This window comes from Taeniopygia guttata, chromosome 7 (assembly GCF_048771995.1).
Source record: "Taeniopygia guttata chromosome 7, bTaeGut7.mat, whole genome shotgun sequence".
Taxonomy (NCBI): domain Eukaryota; kingdom Metazoa; phylum Chordata; class Aves; order Passeriformes; family Estrildidae; genus Taeniopygia; species Taeniopygia guttata.
Window position 1 is genome coordinate 15,370,168 of NC_133032.1, and position 17,791 is coordinate 15,387,958.

General features: G+C 35.1%; 1 protein-coding gene across 2 annotated transcripts in view; it reads left to right on the top strand.

The window, feature by feature from the left end:
- UBR3 (ubiquitin protein ligase E3 component n-recognin 3) overlaps nucleotides 1-17,791 on the top strand; it is a 103,272-nt gene that overhangs the window by 26,936 nt on the left and 58,545 nt on the right. Inside the window, exons 8-21 of one of the 2 annotated variants that reach the window (XM_030278420.4) lie at nucleotides 101-329; nucleotides 2,953-3,132; nucleotides 3,857-3,990; nucleotides 6,143-6,229; nucleotides 6,828-6,893; nucleotides 6,981-7,070; nucleotides 8,568-8,696; nucleotides 8,794-8,846; nucleotides 9,481-9,614; nucleotides 10,105-10,190; nucleotides 11,573-11,714; nucleotides 14,729-14,825; nucleotides 15,258-15,399; nucleotides 17,594-17,698. In XM_030278420.4, coding sequence (XP_030134280.1) covers nucleotides 101-329; nucleotides 2,953-3,132; nucleotides 3,857-3,990; nucleotides 6,143-6,229; nucleotides 6,828-6,893; nucleotides 6,981-7,070; nucleotides 8,568-8,696; nucleotides 8,794-8,846; nucleotides 9,481-9,614; nucleotides 10,105-10,190; nucleotides 11,573-11,714; nucleotides 14,729-14,825; nucleotides 15,258-15,399; nucleotides 17,594-17,698 — 1,674 coding nt within the window. Of the gene's footprint in view, nucleotides 1-100; nucleotides 330-2,952; nucleotides 3,133-3,856; nucleotides 3,991-6,142; nucleotides 6,230-6,827; nucleotides 6,894-6,980; nucleotides 7,071-8,567; nucleotides 8,697-8,793; nucleotides 8,847-9,480; nucleotides 9,615-10,104; nucleotides 10,191-11,571; nucleotides 11,715-14,728; nucleotides 14,826-15,257; nucleotides 15,400-17,593; nucleotides 17,699-17,791 lie in introns of both variants that reach the window. The other variant, XM_072932221.1, reaches the window with a different exon arrangement.

The following is a 17,791-nucleotide window of genomic DNA, read 5'->3' on the forward strand; positions in this document are numbered from 1 at the left end:
TATGTGGATTGTGCATTAGTAAGGGAATATTTTATAATGAAAGAAAGCTATAGGTTTTGTATGATGCTTATTAATGTCAACATTTCTTTATAATTTGCAGATTGCTTTCACAAAAACATTTGTTCAGCATTATGCTTTTATTATGAAAACACTGAAGAAAAGCCATGAATCAGACACCATGTCTAACAGAATTGTGCATATCAGTGTTCAGTTGTTCAGCAATGAAGAACTAGCACGCCAAGTAACAGAAGAATGCCAGCTGCTGGATATTATGGTCACTGTTCTGTTGTACATGATGGAAAGTTGCCTTATTAAAAGTGAATTGCAAGGTAGGTTTAGTTGTTTGTTTCTTTCTATGAATAATAAATTGATTATAGAGGAAATTTAATCTTTGTTTGGTGGTCAATCCACCCCTCTGATGACTTTCCAAAAACGTACCGCTTCTAGCAATATATGGTAGAGGATGAGTCTCAAAATTCCCTGGAAATATAAATATAAAGGTAGCTATCAGGAGTGATACTAATATTTTATCCTTTGGTTTGTATGTTTTTTCTTTTTTTGGGAATATTGGATGGTTTAGAATGAAGGTTATTACCTTGCTACTACTTAATTTGTTGTGTGAAGTGCATAAGCAACTTTTTGAATGAAAAATTATATGCACAAATTGAGATCTGTATGAATTTAAAAAATATTTTCAAAGAATTTCACAAGCTATTTGCAGTATTTAAAATTGTTTTAATTTTTTAAACTTGTGATTGCCTTAATAAAATTTGATATAATTAGAGGAGAATAATTTAATATTTTGTCAATATAGCAATTTGAGCAACCTTTTGTTTGACAAAGTGGCATTTTTAATTTGAGCTATTGTAGACTGTGTAACTTCTTTAGTGAAAACTGCTGTTATATTTTTACCCTCCTTGTTTTACCTGTCCTTATATGAAAATGGCACAACTGAATCTTGCTGACTTCTGTCATTCACACTTTTACATGCCTAACAGACTGGAGACCTCTCAGTTTGAATCTGAGAGTGGCCCCTAGACAGGCTGAGTGCTGCTGATAAATAAGTATCACAAACTTCTGCATGAAATTGTATTTTTTTTCCCAAAGTATCATTGTCTCAGAGTCCTATCTATATATAACCTGAACCAAAATGGCTGTACAGAAATGGGAAATCCTCACTCATCTAGTTATCAGGAGTGCCCTCATTCAGCAAGCACTTCAATATGAAAATTTTTTCTGTTGCTCTACATAGACTGCTCTACAATATTAAAAGGAAAATGCTGAATATTTAACAGTTTGTATATCAGGTGATTTTTGCTAAATCAATGCCATATTGCTGGAATGTAATTTAGAACTATTTCTAAGCATCTTTTGAATGTTACTTTTTGGTCAGTATGGGATGCTGCTAGCATGGTAGTAAGGTTCTGTAATGGGTCAGAAGTGCATTACAGCAGGAAAAGGCTGTGACTATGATTAGTCATTTTCTGAAGAATCTTCCTGGTAATTAATAGGTGGAAATTTGAGGTGGTAAGCTAAATATTGTTAGATATATTTGTGATATATGCATGAGAAAAGACTTACCCTTGGAACAGTTATTCCACTGTTCTATTACTCTTTTCCCAGCACCAGTGATTTCGCTAAGCTAAGATACCATTATAGAATTATAGAATCTTTTATGTTGGTTGTTGAGTCCAACAGTAAACCTAGTACTGTCAAGTCCACCTCTGGGATATGTCTGGTTCTTTTCACTGTTTTCACAACATTTCCCCCTCACTGCTTTATATGTGAGGGGTTTGGCATACTGTAAATGGACAGAAAAGAAATAATAAAATTTGTTATTGTGGTTTTGCCCCCTCATATTCTCAATGGCCTTCTTTTGCAGTTCTTTGGGTTTGTATCTTGTGTTTAGTTCAAGTATAATGCTGGAAATAGTGAGAAGTCTATGCAGATGAAATAATTAAGAATTTTGTTTGTGCAGCTACTGTAAACCATAGGTTGTTTAGTATCTGAATGAGACAAAATTTATAAATCCAGCCAATGGATAGATGGATGTTACCCTGTTCTTGGACAGGCTAAAGAGAACCACTCTACATACATGTTTACCTCACCATCCAGAGACTGGAGTCTCTTAATAAGTGTCTTTTCTTCTTTTCTTCTTTCTGTTGAAATAGAATATTAACTGACATGGGTACTGGAAGTTGTTTCGCTTGGATCGTGAATCCAGAACCAATTCTGTTTCCCTTCTGATCTTTCCAGGAGTCCCTCTTTTCAAAAGGAAACAAAGAGATTTATTTGACAGATGTAGAGGATGAACTTCTGTGATTTGGGGTGTGAGGGAAAGAATCACCCCCCCAACCCCTCCCCCCCCGCCCCCGTCCCCACTTCGATTTCTTATCCTCCTCTTCTAGGAACCTTCTTCCCCCTCAGTCTTGGACAAGCTGCATAAACCCTCTCCCTGTCCCAAATTCAGAGTGGAAATGTTTTGCTCTGCTCTTTTCATACTCAACATGCCAGTGTAGGTTTCAATCACCAGATTTCTTCTTGAATGCTGTAAGGTACCTTGCTCACTGGGGTTATGTCAAATTCAAAGTAGAATTCAGGTGTTTCTAATAGGAATTGTGTTGTTTGTTTTTTTATAATTAAAACTACTGGAAGAGCCATAGCTGTGATGGTTTTCCTAATATGCTACTTTCCAGAGGTTGTGATACTGTTCAAAGTTTAAGTGACACTTGCTAAGTGGGATCTCTGTAAGTCAGTCCATGATGAAAAAACAGCCTCAGCTACCATGAAAGAACCATTTTAGTTTCCTGCAGTTTTCTCTGTGCGTGTCTGACTCCAGCATTACAGTGCATCCTAATTGATATTTTTGCATTCTTTTGTAACTTTATTAATAAGCGAAATAAATTACTTTGTCTTCACCTTTTGTTTTGTTTTTTTCTTTTTTAAATCTAGATGAAGAGAATAGTTTACATGTTGTGGTGAATTGTGGGGAAGCATTACTGAAGAATAATACTTATTGGCCCCTGGTTAGTGATTTTATAAACATACTTTCACACCAAAGTGTGGCAAAGAAGTTTTTGGAAGATCATGGTCTTTTGGTAACATGGATGAATTTTGTATCATTTTTTCAAGGTATGTGACTTTTATAATCAGTACTAATACAAGGATGTTAAGACAGTCAATGTTCACTGTAGCAAAATCCCTACAGTGCAGTATGTGTATATTTAATCTATTAGTATTCCCCCAAGATTGAAAAGAACAGTATATTCTAGAAAACAGATTACAAAAATTATCTAATGGATCTTTTTCTTGTGTAAGTAGTTAAAGAGCAGTCACAGCACATTTAGCTGACTGAGATCTGTGGTGCAAGAATTCTGAGGCTGTACTTAAAGTATAGATCACAACAGTAAACCAAACTGTTTTACTGGTGAAGTTCTAAATTTAAATATACAGGAAATTAATCTCATAAATCTGGATCTTTTTCTAAGTGTTGCTGTAAATATTTTTTTTTAATTACATAAAAAAAAATTTAAGATGGTGTATCTCAATGCTGATAAATGTTTTGCTTAGAAAGAGGACCAGCATTCAGATGTTCTAATTGACTGAGTAACATTCAAAGTAGAAGTTAATGTCCCCTGAAAAGCAAGGACTGCAGTTATTAGCCAGTCCTTTATCTTTTCTGGTATATTTCTGTTCAAACTTTGTTTTATCAAGTATTCTTCCACTAGATATAATAAATTCTTACACTCTGTGGATTTGTTTTTAGAGGTGTGTAAATGCATAATACTAACAAGACTGCATTCCATTTAGCCCTAGTTAAATCTTGGGTTGTATAACTCTGCTTAAATCTTTGAAGGTATGAATTTAAATAAACGGGAGTTAAATGAGCACGTGGAGTTTGAATCACAGACATACTATGCTGCCTTTGCTGCTGAGCTGGAAGCCTGTGCCCAGCCAATGTGGGGTCTGCTGTCACACTGCAAAGTTAGGGTAAGGCTAACATTTCCCTGTCATAATTCTTGCTTTTATTTATGACTTATTCTAGAATCCTCAAACCTGATAAGGCTGTCTTTTGTGTTTGAAAAGACTTTGGTTTGGATGTCTTTGTCTATTTAAATAACATAAAACTCCAATCAGCTCATATTTTATGTATAGTGAGTGTAGAATTCATGCTTGTAAACAATTTATTGTCTCCAGTTCTGGGACTACAAGTTCAGGATGTGTGCAGTCATTTCATATGACTGTACATATGGAATAACTTCTAATCTAATGAAGAACTTGATAAATGTCTGAGTCATTCTGCCTTTGTTCAGTGGGAACAGAGATACATAAGTCATCCTAATGTGATTCTAATGTTGGCTGTGTCTGTGAATAGACACTTCATTATGATGGGAGATGGAATAACTTATGGGTTTGTGTGGTTCTATTAGAGGTGAAAACCTCTTGGGTTCCAACATCAAATGGTCTCCAAACTAGAGCAAAGACTTGTTGCTATTTGCTAGACTGTAAATTATATTAAGTTACAGCAAAAATAGAATCCATCAGCTTTTAGGAACACGTAACATATGAAAAATATTTTTTACTGCTTTTTTAATGAAATAAATTCTTGTATTCAAAATTAGCTTATTAAGATAATTAGTAGTGTCAGTGAGACACTGCTGATGGGTTGAACTGCACACTGAGAAACTGCACAAACAGTCCGTATGATTTTAGAACAGTTTGAATCAGGCAGTTGTAAAAGCCTTTCTGTGATGTAAATTACATTGATACATTATGAATTTGTCAATTTATGAGTCTACATTCATTTTTGAAAACCAAATTACAGCTTCTGGCTCTTTGAAGTGTTCCTTTCACTTTTGCTTAGGGATGAGATGTTCTTTTTTTCAAGGCCGTGTTCCTTCCCTAGTTGTCTTGACAGTCATGTCTTCAGCCACATGTTTGAACCTTTTGGTCATTATCAATAGTGCTAAAGTGCTGAAAATACTAAAGAAATTTCATAGCTTAGTTGTTGTACGTACTTAGTGAAACCTGGTGGGTTGGAAGCTCATGTCTCACAGGATAGGGAAAGCCACCAGAGCAACAGGATGGGAGTGTGGCTGTTGTATTTCCTGATGAGAAAAGGTGCCTGACTGAAATAGTTGCCACTTGTGCAACTTTTGGCTGGCCTGAGCACTGCTGCCTTTTGCATGAGATGTGTCATTGGATATCCTGAGAGTGTGAGGCAAGTCTGGAGTCCGTGTTTAGGGGGAAGTGAAGATTAAAGGAAAAGTCTGTTAAGAAAAGAGGCTTTGCAATTTCTGCTGATCACAGAGCAATTTGGTTGAGCTTCTTTTCTACATTTTCTTCTTGCACATGACTGCTTCTCTCCTGGAAGACAATGTACAGCTCTACTCCTGAAACATGATTTAACCTAAAATATAGTGTAGTTTTATTCCATTGTTACACAGTTATATAATATAATCATAACAAGGCTTGCTTACTGTTGAAATCTATGCAGTATTGTGGTATCATATAATTTAGGGTGTTTTGTGTTAGTCAACTGTAAGTATCCTTTAAGTACATAGAACTTGTAGGCCATTAGCTATTCTTTTTTGTTACATGAAAAGATTTTCTTTTATGCTTACAGCTCTAAATTATGGGTAAAAGTAAATGGATAAACTAAACAACAGTAGGCACTGGGTCCACCTAGAGGGCGAGTCCTATGAGGAGCAGCTGGGGTTGTTTAGCCTGGAGTGACCTTATCATTCTCTGTAACTCCCTGTAAGTAGCCAGGTGGGAGCTTGCCTCTTCTCACAGGCAACCAGCAACAGTACAAGAGAAAATGGCATCAAGCTCCAGCAGAGGAGGTTCAGGTTGGGCAACAGGAAGAATTTCTTCATGGAGAAACTGGTTAAGCACTGGAGTGGGCTATCCAGGAGTGGAGTGGAGTCCCAATCCCTGAAAATGTTCAAGAAACAGCTGGACCTAGCACTTGGTGCTGTGGTTTAGTTCAGTCAATGATCTTGGAGGTCTTTTCCAACCTCAATGTTTCTATGTACTGTAAAAATATTCTTGAAATAACTGTATTTACTTGTAGTAGGAAAACAATGGCACTTAAAAGTGTTTTGGCTCATATACATGTGCTGGTTTCTCTTAACTGCAGGAAACACAAGAATACACACGCAATGTTGTCAGATACTGCCTTGAAGCTCTTCAAGACTGGTTTGATGCTATCAACTTTGTAGATGAGGTAAATATCCTTAGTGAATTTAAACAAAGCACTGTGGAAATCTGATTAAATTTAAAAGGTGATACACTCCCTACACCCAGCCCCCTCTCCTTACTTTAAGTGGCTATTCAAGCTAGTGATCAAAAAAGGATTGCCTTGCTGAAATTAGAGTTTGTAGTTAATACTTACAAGGCTATGTCCTAGGACCCTTTTTTTCCTGTAGTCTTTGTGATTTAGATTTGCTAGTACAAGCTTAAGCTGTGAGTTTTAAAAGCAGTGCTCTGGATACACTACTGTTATGCTGTTTGAAGAGCCAAATTAAGTAGGGGCAAAACAGAAGTCCTCTACTGCTTTGGCAACTGGGGAGCAGCTTTATCACTTGGCAAGCAATACTTAGTCAACTCAGAGTGCCGTTAGCTTCAGTAAGAGAGAAACTCCCTGTCTGAGGTAAACTTCTGAATAATCAGAAAGACAGGGGAATGAAGTACTGTTATGTTAGTCGAAAGTAAGTCTATCAAATGAAGATGTATAAGATACTGTCTTTGGTGGTTGTACCAGAGATATTTGTATGTTTGTTTTTTTCAATATATTATATTAAAGACTTTTATTTTACTTTCAGCCAGCACCTAACCAAGTTACTTTTCATTTGCCACTGCACCGTTACTTTGCCATGTTTTTAAGTAAGGTAAGCACATGTTGTAATTTCACAGAAGATGGTAATTCCCTGATGAATGCAGTCATTCAACACAGCATATGCTTCTTTTGTTTCTAGGCTGTTAAATGCCAAGAACTAGATCTGGATACTATCCTGCCAGATCAGGAGATGCTGATGAAACTAATGATTCATCCACTTCAGATTCAGGTACAGCCACACTTCTAACTTAACTATAGGAAGTATGTCTTAATTGTGGAATATAAAAATAAGCAGTACGTGACAATAATAACTACAATATACCAAGTAGTTAGAGTAACTTTTTTTTTTTTCCCTTCCTATTTCTAAAATTAAAAATGGGACATTAGGTATCATACTCTGAGAAGCTCATAATAATAGTATTCGCTATAGCTCTTCCAAAATGGTAGGAAGGACCAATCCTTTGAAAACATAGAATTGTTATGTGAACAGAACAGAGTGCAGGTTGACAAGAAACCCAAATCTGGAAATTTTGTATTTTGAATTGAGAGTGAGTTCCAGGATGGATGCACAACATTTTTATTTGCAAATTTGGACTTAATTGTGCATAAGTAGCAGTGAGTAGTATTTGTAATCACTACTTTTAGATCTAATCTCTTTTTAATCATGTTGCTTTAATTTTTGGTTCATTTTGGTACCACAATATCTTAATTTTGAGTTAGTTTCAAGATTTTAAGGAATAACTACATGTATAAATCATGTCATTTGTGTTTGATTACCTTCATTATCTGAAATATGCTCTCATATGAAAATATGGTATCTGTTTCATAAACTTGGAGTGGTTCTTTTTATCTCTTACTCTCCAGGAGAATTAAATTAGTAAAAAAATTCTGTAAAGTTGTAGTAGGTATGGATGTATATTTGTGATTATAGTGAATAAAATGATGAGAGGGCTGGAGCACCTCTGTTATGAAGACAGACTGAAAGAACTGGCGTCATTCGCCCTGGAGAAGAGAAGGCTTCAGGGAGACCTTAAGAGTGCTGCTGGGGGCAAACCTTCTAGCAGAGCCTGTTGCAATAGAACAAGGCTAGTGGGTTTAAACTGAAGCAAGGTTGATTTGGATTACCTGTACTACCTTTCTTGCTATGAGGGTGGTCCAACACTGCAGCAGGTTGTTCATGGAAGTGATAGATGCCCCATCCCTGGGAACATCCCAGATTAGATTGGATGGGGCTCTGAACCACCTGACCTAGTTGAAGATGCCCCTGATCATTGTAGGAGGATTGGACTAGATGACCTTTAAAGGCCCCTTCCAACCGAAACTATTCTGTGACTCTCCAAGGAAGCCCCAGAGGGACTTCTTGCAATGACATGTAGTGACAAGACAAGGGGCAATGGCTTTAAGCTGAGAGAGAGAGTAGTTTAGATGAGACATCACAGAGACATTCTTTGCTGTGAATGTGGTGAGACATTGGAACAGGTTGCCCAGAAAAGTCAAGGATACCCCATCCCTGGGAAGTGTTTGAGGCCAGGGTGAATGGGGCTTTAAACACCTGGAAAATGTCCCTGCCTGTGACATAAGGGTCAGAAATCTTTAAGGTCCCTTCCAATTCAAACTGTTCTATGATTTCTGTTTTTCTATCATAATATACTGATGATTTGCTAACATTGAACTGGGTAGCTAACAATCTCTGAAATGTTTATAACTTTTCGTGTTCCCTGAACAGGCAAGTCTTTCTGAAATTCACAGCAATATGTGGGTTAGAAATGGTCTACAAATTAAAGGACAGGCCATGACTTACGTGCAGTCGCATTTCTGCAATTCCATGATTGATCCTGACATTTATCTGCTGCAAGTAAGTTATGTTTTCTGAGAAGCCAAGCCAGTATTATTTACCTACAAACTATTGAATAGAATTAATTTCATAGAATTAATTTACTATCTTTCTACAGGTTTGTGCCTCTAGACTGGATCCAGATTATTTTATTTCATCTGTTTTTGAAAGGTAGGACTAAAAGATGAATGCTCTTGTTCAGTGTTGTGCTAGCCGTTGTGCTAATTTATAGTGTGTAATAGAAAAATCGCATATCTGATACATACCTTCAGTGGTAACCACTCTGCCTAGCCAAAACTAATACCTAAGGGCTCTACTGAAAGAGGTATCTCTTGATTTTAAATAGCATTGGCTTTTGATTTACAGGGCAGTAGTGAAGCTTCAGATATTTGCTTTCTGAGAATTTTTAGGATTTTTAAAGTTTCATACGTGTTCATATGGAGAAGTAGATAAGTAGAACTGCAATTTTAAGAGACACAGAATGTATACTTCTCTGGAAAAAAAATCAGGGTTTGAACACCTATTAATATGCATTAGTTTTTATATGTTGATTAATATAAGGTGTTTTCATGTGAAGTGAATGTCACTATTGCACATTCCATCAATAGTTAAATAAAAAATAAAATTTAGAAAGAAGACGTTTTTCATGTATGTTTGTTTGTACTTTGGGTTTTCAATTGGGCTTTTGTATTTCATTTTAGGTTGTTGTGGGTGCTATCCTGAGTTTATCACTATATTTCACATTGGTGTTTTAATGTTGGAGAATGCTTAATTATTGTTTCTGACTTTCCTGTTTGCTATATAGATTTAAGGTTGTAGATCTGTTAACAATGGCTTCACAGCATCAAAATACAGTTCTTGACTCAGAGCATGAAAGGTCCATGCTGGAAGGAGCCTTAACATTTTTGGTCCTTTTGTTAAGTCTTCGTTTACATTTAGGTAAGAGTCAATACTTTAGGAATATCTGTATGTAAATAACATGATTACACCTTCATTTATATTCAGCACTTAGTAGGTGCCTTAAAGCTGTTTAACCATATAGTAACTTAAAGCATCCAGTACTTGGTTTCATCTTTGCCAGTTACTGAATTTTAATCCCTTATGAAATAGAAATACATATAATATATAAAAGTGGAGAAAAATGGCTTTAATGGAAGTGGATGATTTGTGTAGGTGATGACATGAAGATTCTGTATCTTTTCCAGAAAGACAGCATTTTAAGTTTATACTGGTATTTTCTGATAGAGATTATGTCTTTCATAATATTTGCATGCCCCCTTTTTTTTCCCCCCTGTATTTTTATGGCACTGTATCATTACTTAATATTAATTTGTATTCATGTTTGACGTGCTTTTAATGTCAAATGAAAACTGAACGTGTGTCTTAAAATCATGCTGTTTTAACAGCTTTTTACATTTCATTGTTGTAGGAATGACAGATGATGAGATCCTCAGAGCGGAGATGGTAGCCCAGCTGTGTATGAATGACAGGACACACAGTTCATTATTGGATCTCATATCCTTGGAATACATTCACTAATGTGCCTGAATGAGAATGACAGGTGCCTGGATAGTAGTGAGGCTTGAACAACATATTTTTAGGTTACATAATTAAAAAGCTGTGTGAAGGTGTGTTTGTAAATACTTACTGTGTATATATGTACACAGTATAGGCTGTATATACTTACTAACAAAGGCTTTTGCTCCAATTTTGGTTTTTCTTACAATATAAACACAATACTTTTCAGTAGTTTAGTTTTGGTAAAAAATGTTGTATTGGTCTTTAGCAGTCTTTTAGGTGTGAGGTAAAAGATGTTTTCCAATGATGTTGTAGAAAGTTTAGCAAAGCATCACATTTATATGGATTTGAACCTTTGATTTTTTCTAAGTTTATGCCAATATAAAAAGAAGGCATTCTACATTATATTGGCTTTTGCTATCAATAGCTGAAAATGCAAATAATAGCAATCCTGCATTTTTCTTTGACATTAGAATGAAGTGCATGTGTTACAGGGAGGGAATAGCAAACTCTTAAGTCCTTCTGCACAGCATAGGGTTCATGTCCCTAGACAGCTGACTATAAATACACAGGTTTTCCTGCTATCACTCTTAAGCTGTGTAGGAAAATTAAATAGCTTGCTGTGATTGCATAGAAGAGCTTGCAATCCAGGGATAGGCAATGAGAAAAATATTAGTAATGGGAAGATAGGAAAGGATGAAATTGAGACTAACAAATGCATAATAAGAATTATTATTATAATATGCTCTAGTAACTCAGTCAAGTTGGTAAAATAAGTGATTACTTGAACAAGTCACTTAAGTGAATGACTTAATAATGTAAAATATGTGAATTATTTCTATAAGCAATCACTTAATCACTGAGCAGAAGTTTACTTTAGTGTTGCTTATGTTTTAGGGTAATGTCAGTAGGTCAGTTAAGTATTGCTACCACAAATGAGAATTATGGATTCCAAGATGCAGAATTATTTATTGTGTTTATGGATCCTGAACTATTTGCTTGCTTTTTCTGCACTTGAATGTAGATGCAAAATATTCTTCCTATGAAGAGAGACAAAGTATTTGTAAATAAAGACAATAAGAGAAACTTCATATGCACTACAGGCAGTGGTTTCTGTTTCTCATTAAGTACTAGCAGCTAGAGTCAGATATGCAGCAAGTCTTACTTTAAAAAGTTTAAGGTCCTAGCTGATTCTAGGACCTAGATTCTCTTCAGTAACAGGGACTGATCTTGGCTGCTGGAGCATACAGACCTCTTGTGGTAAGCGCAGAGCACTGCTGAGGTGCTGTCTGAAATGACTGACGGAAAATAGCAAGAGGGGAGTGAAATTCTGTGTCTTGCAACTGAATTAACTTTGCTTTCCTTAACATAAGCATTACATTCCTGAAAACCCTAATCCTAAAAGTGGTATTATTCCAGGAAGCTTAAGCTTTGAATCAGTCCTGTCAGCAGTTGCTGACTTTAAAGCCCCTGTTTTTGAACCTGGAGGTTCCATGCAACAAGGAATGTACACACCTAAAGGTATGGTAATCGGCGTTCTCTTGCAACATAGTCATTGGTAAGATGCCTAATCAGAGTTTGTTTGGTTTTGTTGTAGTGGGCTTTTTTTCCTTAAAAAAACCAAAAAGCAAACCCAACCTACCAGTGTTGAAAACTCTACCCCATCCTCCCTAAAAAAAAGCCAAACCTACCACAGCCACCAAAACCCCACAAAACTTGACTTTTTCATTATTGTCCATTGCTTATATTTAAGAGCATTGCTAAAGACTCTTAATATTCTTAAATAAATTGCTTTTGATCTAGAGTGAAAATGAGCTTCTCATACTAATCAGGTATGCTCAGAAAGCAAAGGAAAATATAGAAAAGAAAAATTATCTTATTTGTATTTTACTGATCTGCATGCTTAATTATTCCTATGTTTTAAATAAATATGATGTATATTTTGTAGAGTTTGGAACTGTTTGCACTAGTGAAAGATATTTTCTTTGAACTTCTCCACTTTTTGACTATTAAAGATACCATGATAAATAATTCTTCATTTTATGTTGCTTAACTGTATTAGTATCCTGTAACATTTTTTGCAGTCATTAGTGAGGGCCTAGAAAAAAGTTCAGGCTAGACTTGTTATAGAATATTGTTCTGTAATTCTACAATGCATACTGTGCAAAAATGACAAGTTTCTTTCGCTGACCAGCTTGTCATCTAAATTGGACTCAACACAGCATTGGTATATCAAAGGAGAGAAATAATTTAAGAACTCAGTGTTCCATTACTGTGTCACATCACTAAGCAGATAAGCCTGTAGAAATCTGAAATGCTCCGTGTGCTCTGGTTGTGCTTCAGGCTAATGGCAAAGCTGAAGAGAGATTAACTCCTTCCTCCCCCACATACTTCCCTTGAGAACTGGGAAGGTTAGAGTCTGGCAATTTTGAAACCATTTAGTTTTGTGAATTTTTTTGTGGGGAGTGGTGGTTAATGTAGGTACTAGTATTGTAATAACTTGTTTGCCAGTTTTTGTACTGGAAGATTGAAGTGTCAGTAAAGCTCTTTTATACAAATTAACAACTAGTGAAGTAATTTTGTGAAACCAGAGTTTTGGGAATTGATTCATCTTGGTTCTTTGATGTGTAATTAGGCACCTTAACACTCATGTATCTAATATAACTTAGTTTTAAAGTAAACCACATTTCCTTATGTCCTGTCTGGTTTCTGGAGCTCATTACGTGCTGGTCTTTTTCATAACACAATGTGAAGGAAAAAGAGATGGATTATGCTGTGTTTAATTATAACAGTTCATATATAGGTAATCTAATACTAGATGACAGTGTTAGGAGTTTTTTGTATTTTCTTTAACCTAGGTAAACTATTTATTCCAGAGGTAAACTGTCCTAAGTATCTCACCTATAGCATTGAATAATGAAGTGATTTATAACACTGTACAGATTCTCAAAGTAATAAAAGATGAAAAATCTTCTGCAGGAATTAAAGCTGACATGGCTTTCTTTACCCTCTTAAGTGTTCATATTCCCTGTAAGATTATATAGGTTCTCAAACTCTTTGCTTTTAAGAATTGTATTTTGTGGCCTGTCATAGTTAAAGCAAGTCATGATCAGATCAATTCCCTCTAATCCTCTAATCCCTTGTTTCCCTAAATTTGAGGGGATGGAATCTACTTTATGTTCACAGATTCCTAGATTTTGCTTCCATTAACTATCATTTTAAAAAACCAAAATCAACCCAAACCAACTTCCAGAGCCAGGTTCTTTCTACACACTGTAGATTTGTGTGCTGAAGATGAGCTCTATGTATATTTCCAATATTCACTGTATGGCTCATTCAGTCCTTTTTTCTCATTATGCATTAGCAGCCCAAACAAGCTTGGTGTGTGTTTCAGACTGCAATACTAAATTCTGTTCAGAAAAAATGCACAAGCTAAATTTGATTGTATTTAGTACACAATGGAAACTTTGCTAGGTGTTCTCCCTCAGCAGTCTGTGAGGATGTGTTCAGAGCTGTTAGCCGTAGCAGGGGTTAATATATAGATGATAGATGGCTAGGTGGAGTATAGGCACTTGTCTTCCTGCCTGGGGAAAATGAATCTCAGAAGTGTGGTAAAGCTGCTTATATCTGCCTGTGGAAACTTTGAAAAATGTTGTCAGCACTTGTGTTATGTTACGCCTGCTGGTGGAGCTACAATTCTGTATCCACTGGGTTTCTTTCTCATTTTGGGGTCATTGAATCTTGTCTTCATTTTTGTGTTATGAGAGCTAAATACTTCAAAACAATTCATAGAAGTGTCTTAATTTGGCTTTAGATTGGAACTTATTTTGTGTTTTAATGACTTGTAAATAGAAAAAAAAAAGACTATCAAATGGGATATTTTTATAGACTGTTTAGACTTTTCTGTTTGTGATTGCTCTGAACAGCCACTCTGGATGTCCCTTTAGAGCTACTAAATTAAATGGATGTAACTAAGATTTTAATGCTGAAATAATGCATAGATACTAGTTATAAAACAAAGATGTATTTATAAAGGGTTGATCACAAATATAATTTGATATGAAGCTTGACCATTTTTGATACTGAACAAGAAATTGTGTTGTTGCAGCACTTTTGTTCACTACACTTAATGCTAACACCTCCACAGTCTTTACTTCCTGCTTTGAAGAGGCTTGTGCTTATCATGTATGAAGTGAAAAATAATGTAAGCCTTTTCTCACAAGTACTGGGAAATGAAAAAGAGCAGAACAAAATGCATACAGAAATGATGTTTTGGGGGTTGCTTAATAGAATGTTATTTTTTTATTTTTGAAACCAATCAAAATTTTGCAAAAAATATTTTTCTATTTTGATAAAGAGTGGTAATTATTAGTATAGAAAGTATTGTTAGTAAGAATCATTATAAATTCCCATAGTTTGCCAGGAAAAATTATGTAACAGAAGTGACATAATTAAAGCTAGTTAAGAAGAGAATCTAAAATAAGTGTTAAGGTCTTTAAAGAGAATGTTAATGTGTAATTTCTTTTAAACAACAGCTGAAGTTTGGGATAAGGAATTTGACCCTGTCATGGTAATACTTCGAACAGTTTACCGTAGAGATGTGCAGTCTGCAATGGACAGATACACAGCATTGTAAGTTGGATCATTTTTAGAAATGCAACATTGTATTCTTGCTCATTCCACAACAAAATTTTTGTTTTCACTGCCTGGTAATGCTAATCACTTCATCTGTGTTTTCAAGACCCAGATTTCTTCTTGAGTAAATAGTCTATAAATTGACAAGCAATATCAAGAGTTTTGGTTATTTTAGCCTGTTACTCTTCCATAAATATTTAAAAATACCCCTGGAGGACCACAGACATAGTAGTGAATATCATCACAGATAAAATACTTAACCAGAGATATTGTTTAAAAATCATTTATAATTTACTTTAAGGAGTCTTATATATTTTTATTTAGTTTACTGTTAGGTACACAAAGCAAAGTTTATCTATAGCTTTGGCAGATTTCTACATTATTGCAGTGTTTAACAGTAGTTTCAATATTTAACATTTGTTTCAACAGCTTAAAGCAAAGTGGCAAATTCTCTGGAAACCCGTGGCCTCCTTACAAGAAGAGAACACCACTACATCCAAGTTACAGAGGTCTCATAAAGCTTTTGCACTGTAAAACTCTGCACATTGTGCTTTTCACACTACTTTACAAGGTACAGTCATGATTTGCATTAAGTGCATTGGTTTACTTCCACATTTTTTTAGAGAAGCTTTTAGAAGCATGAGTTTTTAAAGTTTATTTGGAGTAGTCAGGTTCCATTTTATATAATAGTTTTGGTTTTGGATTTGTTTTTCAAGTCTAGTACGAGTTTTTCTCCTACCACTTTGATTATTTCATGAATGATTGTTTCATATGTACACACACTAAGTCAGTACCCCAGTGGATGAAACATCCTGTTCTACTTTGAGGAACACTGTATTAACCATCAGAGTTGCACTTCAGATGGTAATTCCATGATGTTTTTAGGGAGCACAGTGGCATGAGTGGTGTTCCTTTGGCTCCTATTTCAGAATTTTAAGGCATCAGCAGTGGCTGTTCAAAAATACACAACTTTAATGGCTTTAAATCCTCAATGTCAAATAAGTCTCATAACTTCAGTTGTTTCTAACATGATTTCCCAAATACATTCTAACTTTTGATAGTGTTATAGCAACTGTTTTTCAGGGTTAATTGGTGCCTTTAAGTTATGTTTGGTTTTGTCTTTGATAATTTGCTGCTGTCTTTAAGAGAAGCACATCCTTTTTGAAGAGTCCATTCATCAGAAAATGGACTTTGAATCTGTACTTAGAAAGTGTTTTCAAAGCAGTGTGCTGCAGAGGCAATGAGGGGCTATAAAAATTGCTTTGTTTGAGTAGCAGTTTTCCTGGGCAAACTTTTCTATTTGTGCTCTTCTAAGGGCTCCCAGCTTACCTAAAACTCATCTTTTGTTTCACTGTTAAATTTCTGTTGAATAGAAAATATCTATTGTACTACAGGAAGGCTGGTGACAGGAGAGCTTGGGACTACATAGAAGATTGAATAATGTTTTGACATGGAACAAAAATTGAGAATATAGGGAAGGAATGCATCCTCTTTAACTGTCTTGCTTGGGCATCTTTGGCCACCTTTTCTCTTAATCCATTAAAAACCTTCAAGGGCTTAAATCTTAAGAATCTTAGCCATTACTGGGTTGCTGTTTTATCTGGAATACCAAATACTTTCCCACCAGATTTATGAATGGTGGAAAATACATAGTAGTTGATTTTGTAGATTGGCTTAAATAATGCCTGCTCTCTTTGTGAAATTTTGCCAATTCATGACAGCCTTTATTATATCTCTTGGCTTTTGGGACTTTCTGTGGAAGAACAGTAAATTGTATTTGGTGATGTAACTTTTCGGAAGTGTTGGTCAATATGACTTTTGATTCCAAATGATACAATTACATGTGCTCTTCATATTAACAGAATACCGAGTCCTCTTTTTAATTAAATAACTTCTATCATCTCAGATTTGTTTGGGCTTGATTAAATCAGCTCCTCAGTCACTTTTTAGAAAAGCTGTTGTTTGTCTCTCTGATGTTTCTAATGGCTTTATCTACTTAGAAAATTCATCAATTCAAAACAAAGTAATATTTAAAACTTTACTTGGCTACACTCTAAAAATACTAATTTATATAGTAGCCTGTCTACAATGAAATTTTAAACATTTTTTCTCACCCGCTTTTTTGGTAACTTGCATTTTTTTGCCATTTTCTTTCCTTTAGTTCAGAGTATTCTCAAGAGGAAAATTGTCCTGGTTTTTAATTTTAGTAGTACTGGTTCTTCTCTCAATGCAATGAAAGTTATGTTAGAAGAAAGATATGGGCATTTTTTAATTTAAAGATAAGGTTGTTTATTATTTGTAACTAAAAAAAAATTATGTGAAGGTGGTTATGAGCTGAATTGGTGTTAACCTTTGTGGAATTCCCAGTTATGCCAGCATTGCTGATAGGACTAGGACCTTGTGAGGCCTTTGGTGATTGATCACATGAAAAGGGGAGGGAAGGCTGGGAGCAAATTTGCAGTAGTGGTGTCTGTGCAGCTGTACCTGTCACTCTGATGTTAAAGTAAATTGCAGCTTGAACTAGTAATAGCTTTAAGGTACAAATCTGTTTGACTGGAAAGACATTAAATCAAATTTTGCTTTTGTGGTGATGATCAAAGATTAGGTTTTTTTAAATCTCAAATTAATTTAAAATCAAATTTCAAACAAACAAACAAAATTCACAAAAATTGAAGAGTTCAAAATGTGTTATCCAGAATACTCTTTCTTAAGTTAAGATTGACTGAAACCTTAATCTTCTATGATGTGTCTCTTTTCCTACCTAGATATTAATGGATCATCAGAATTTATCAGAGCATGTGCTTTGCATGGTTTTATATTTGATTGAGCTAGGGTTGGAAAATTCTCCTGAACAAGAATCAGATGAAGAGGTAAGAATAAATACCATCATTTTCTTCAAAATACAAAGATAATTTTTAATGACTCAGTGTTCTTTAAAATTAGATTTTACCATAGGAGTTAGA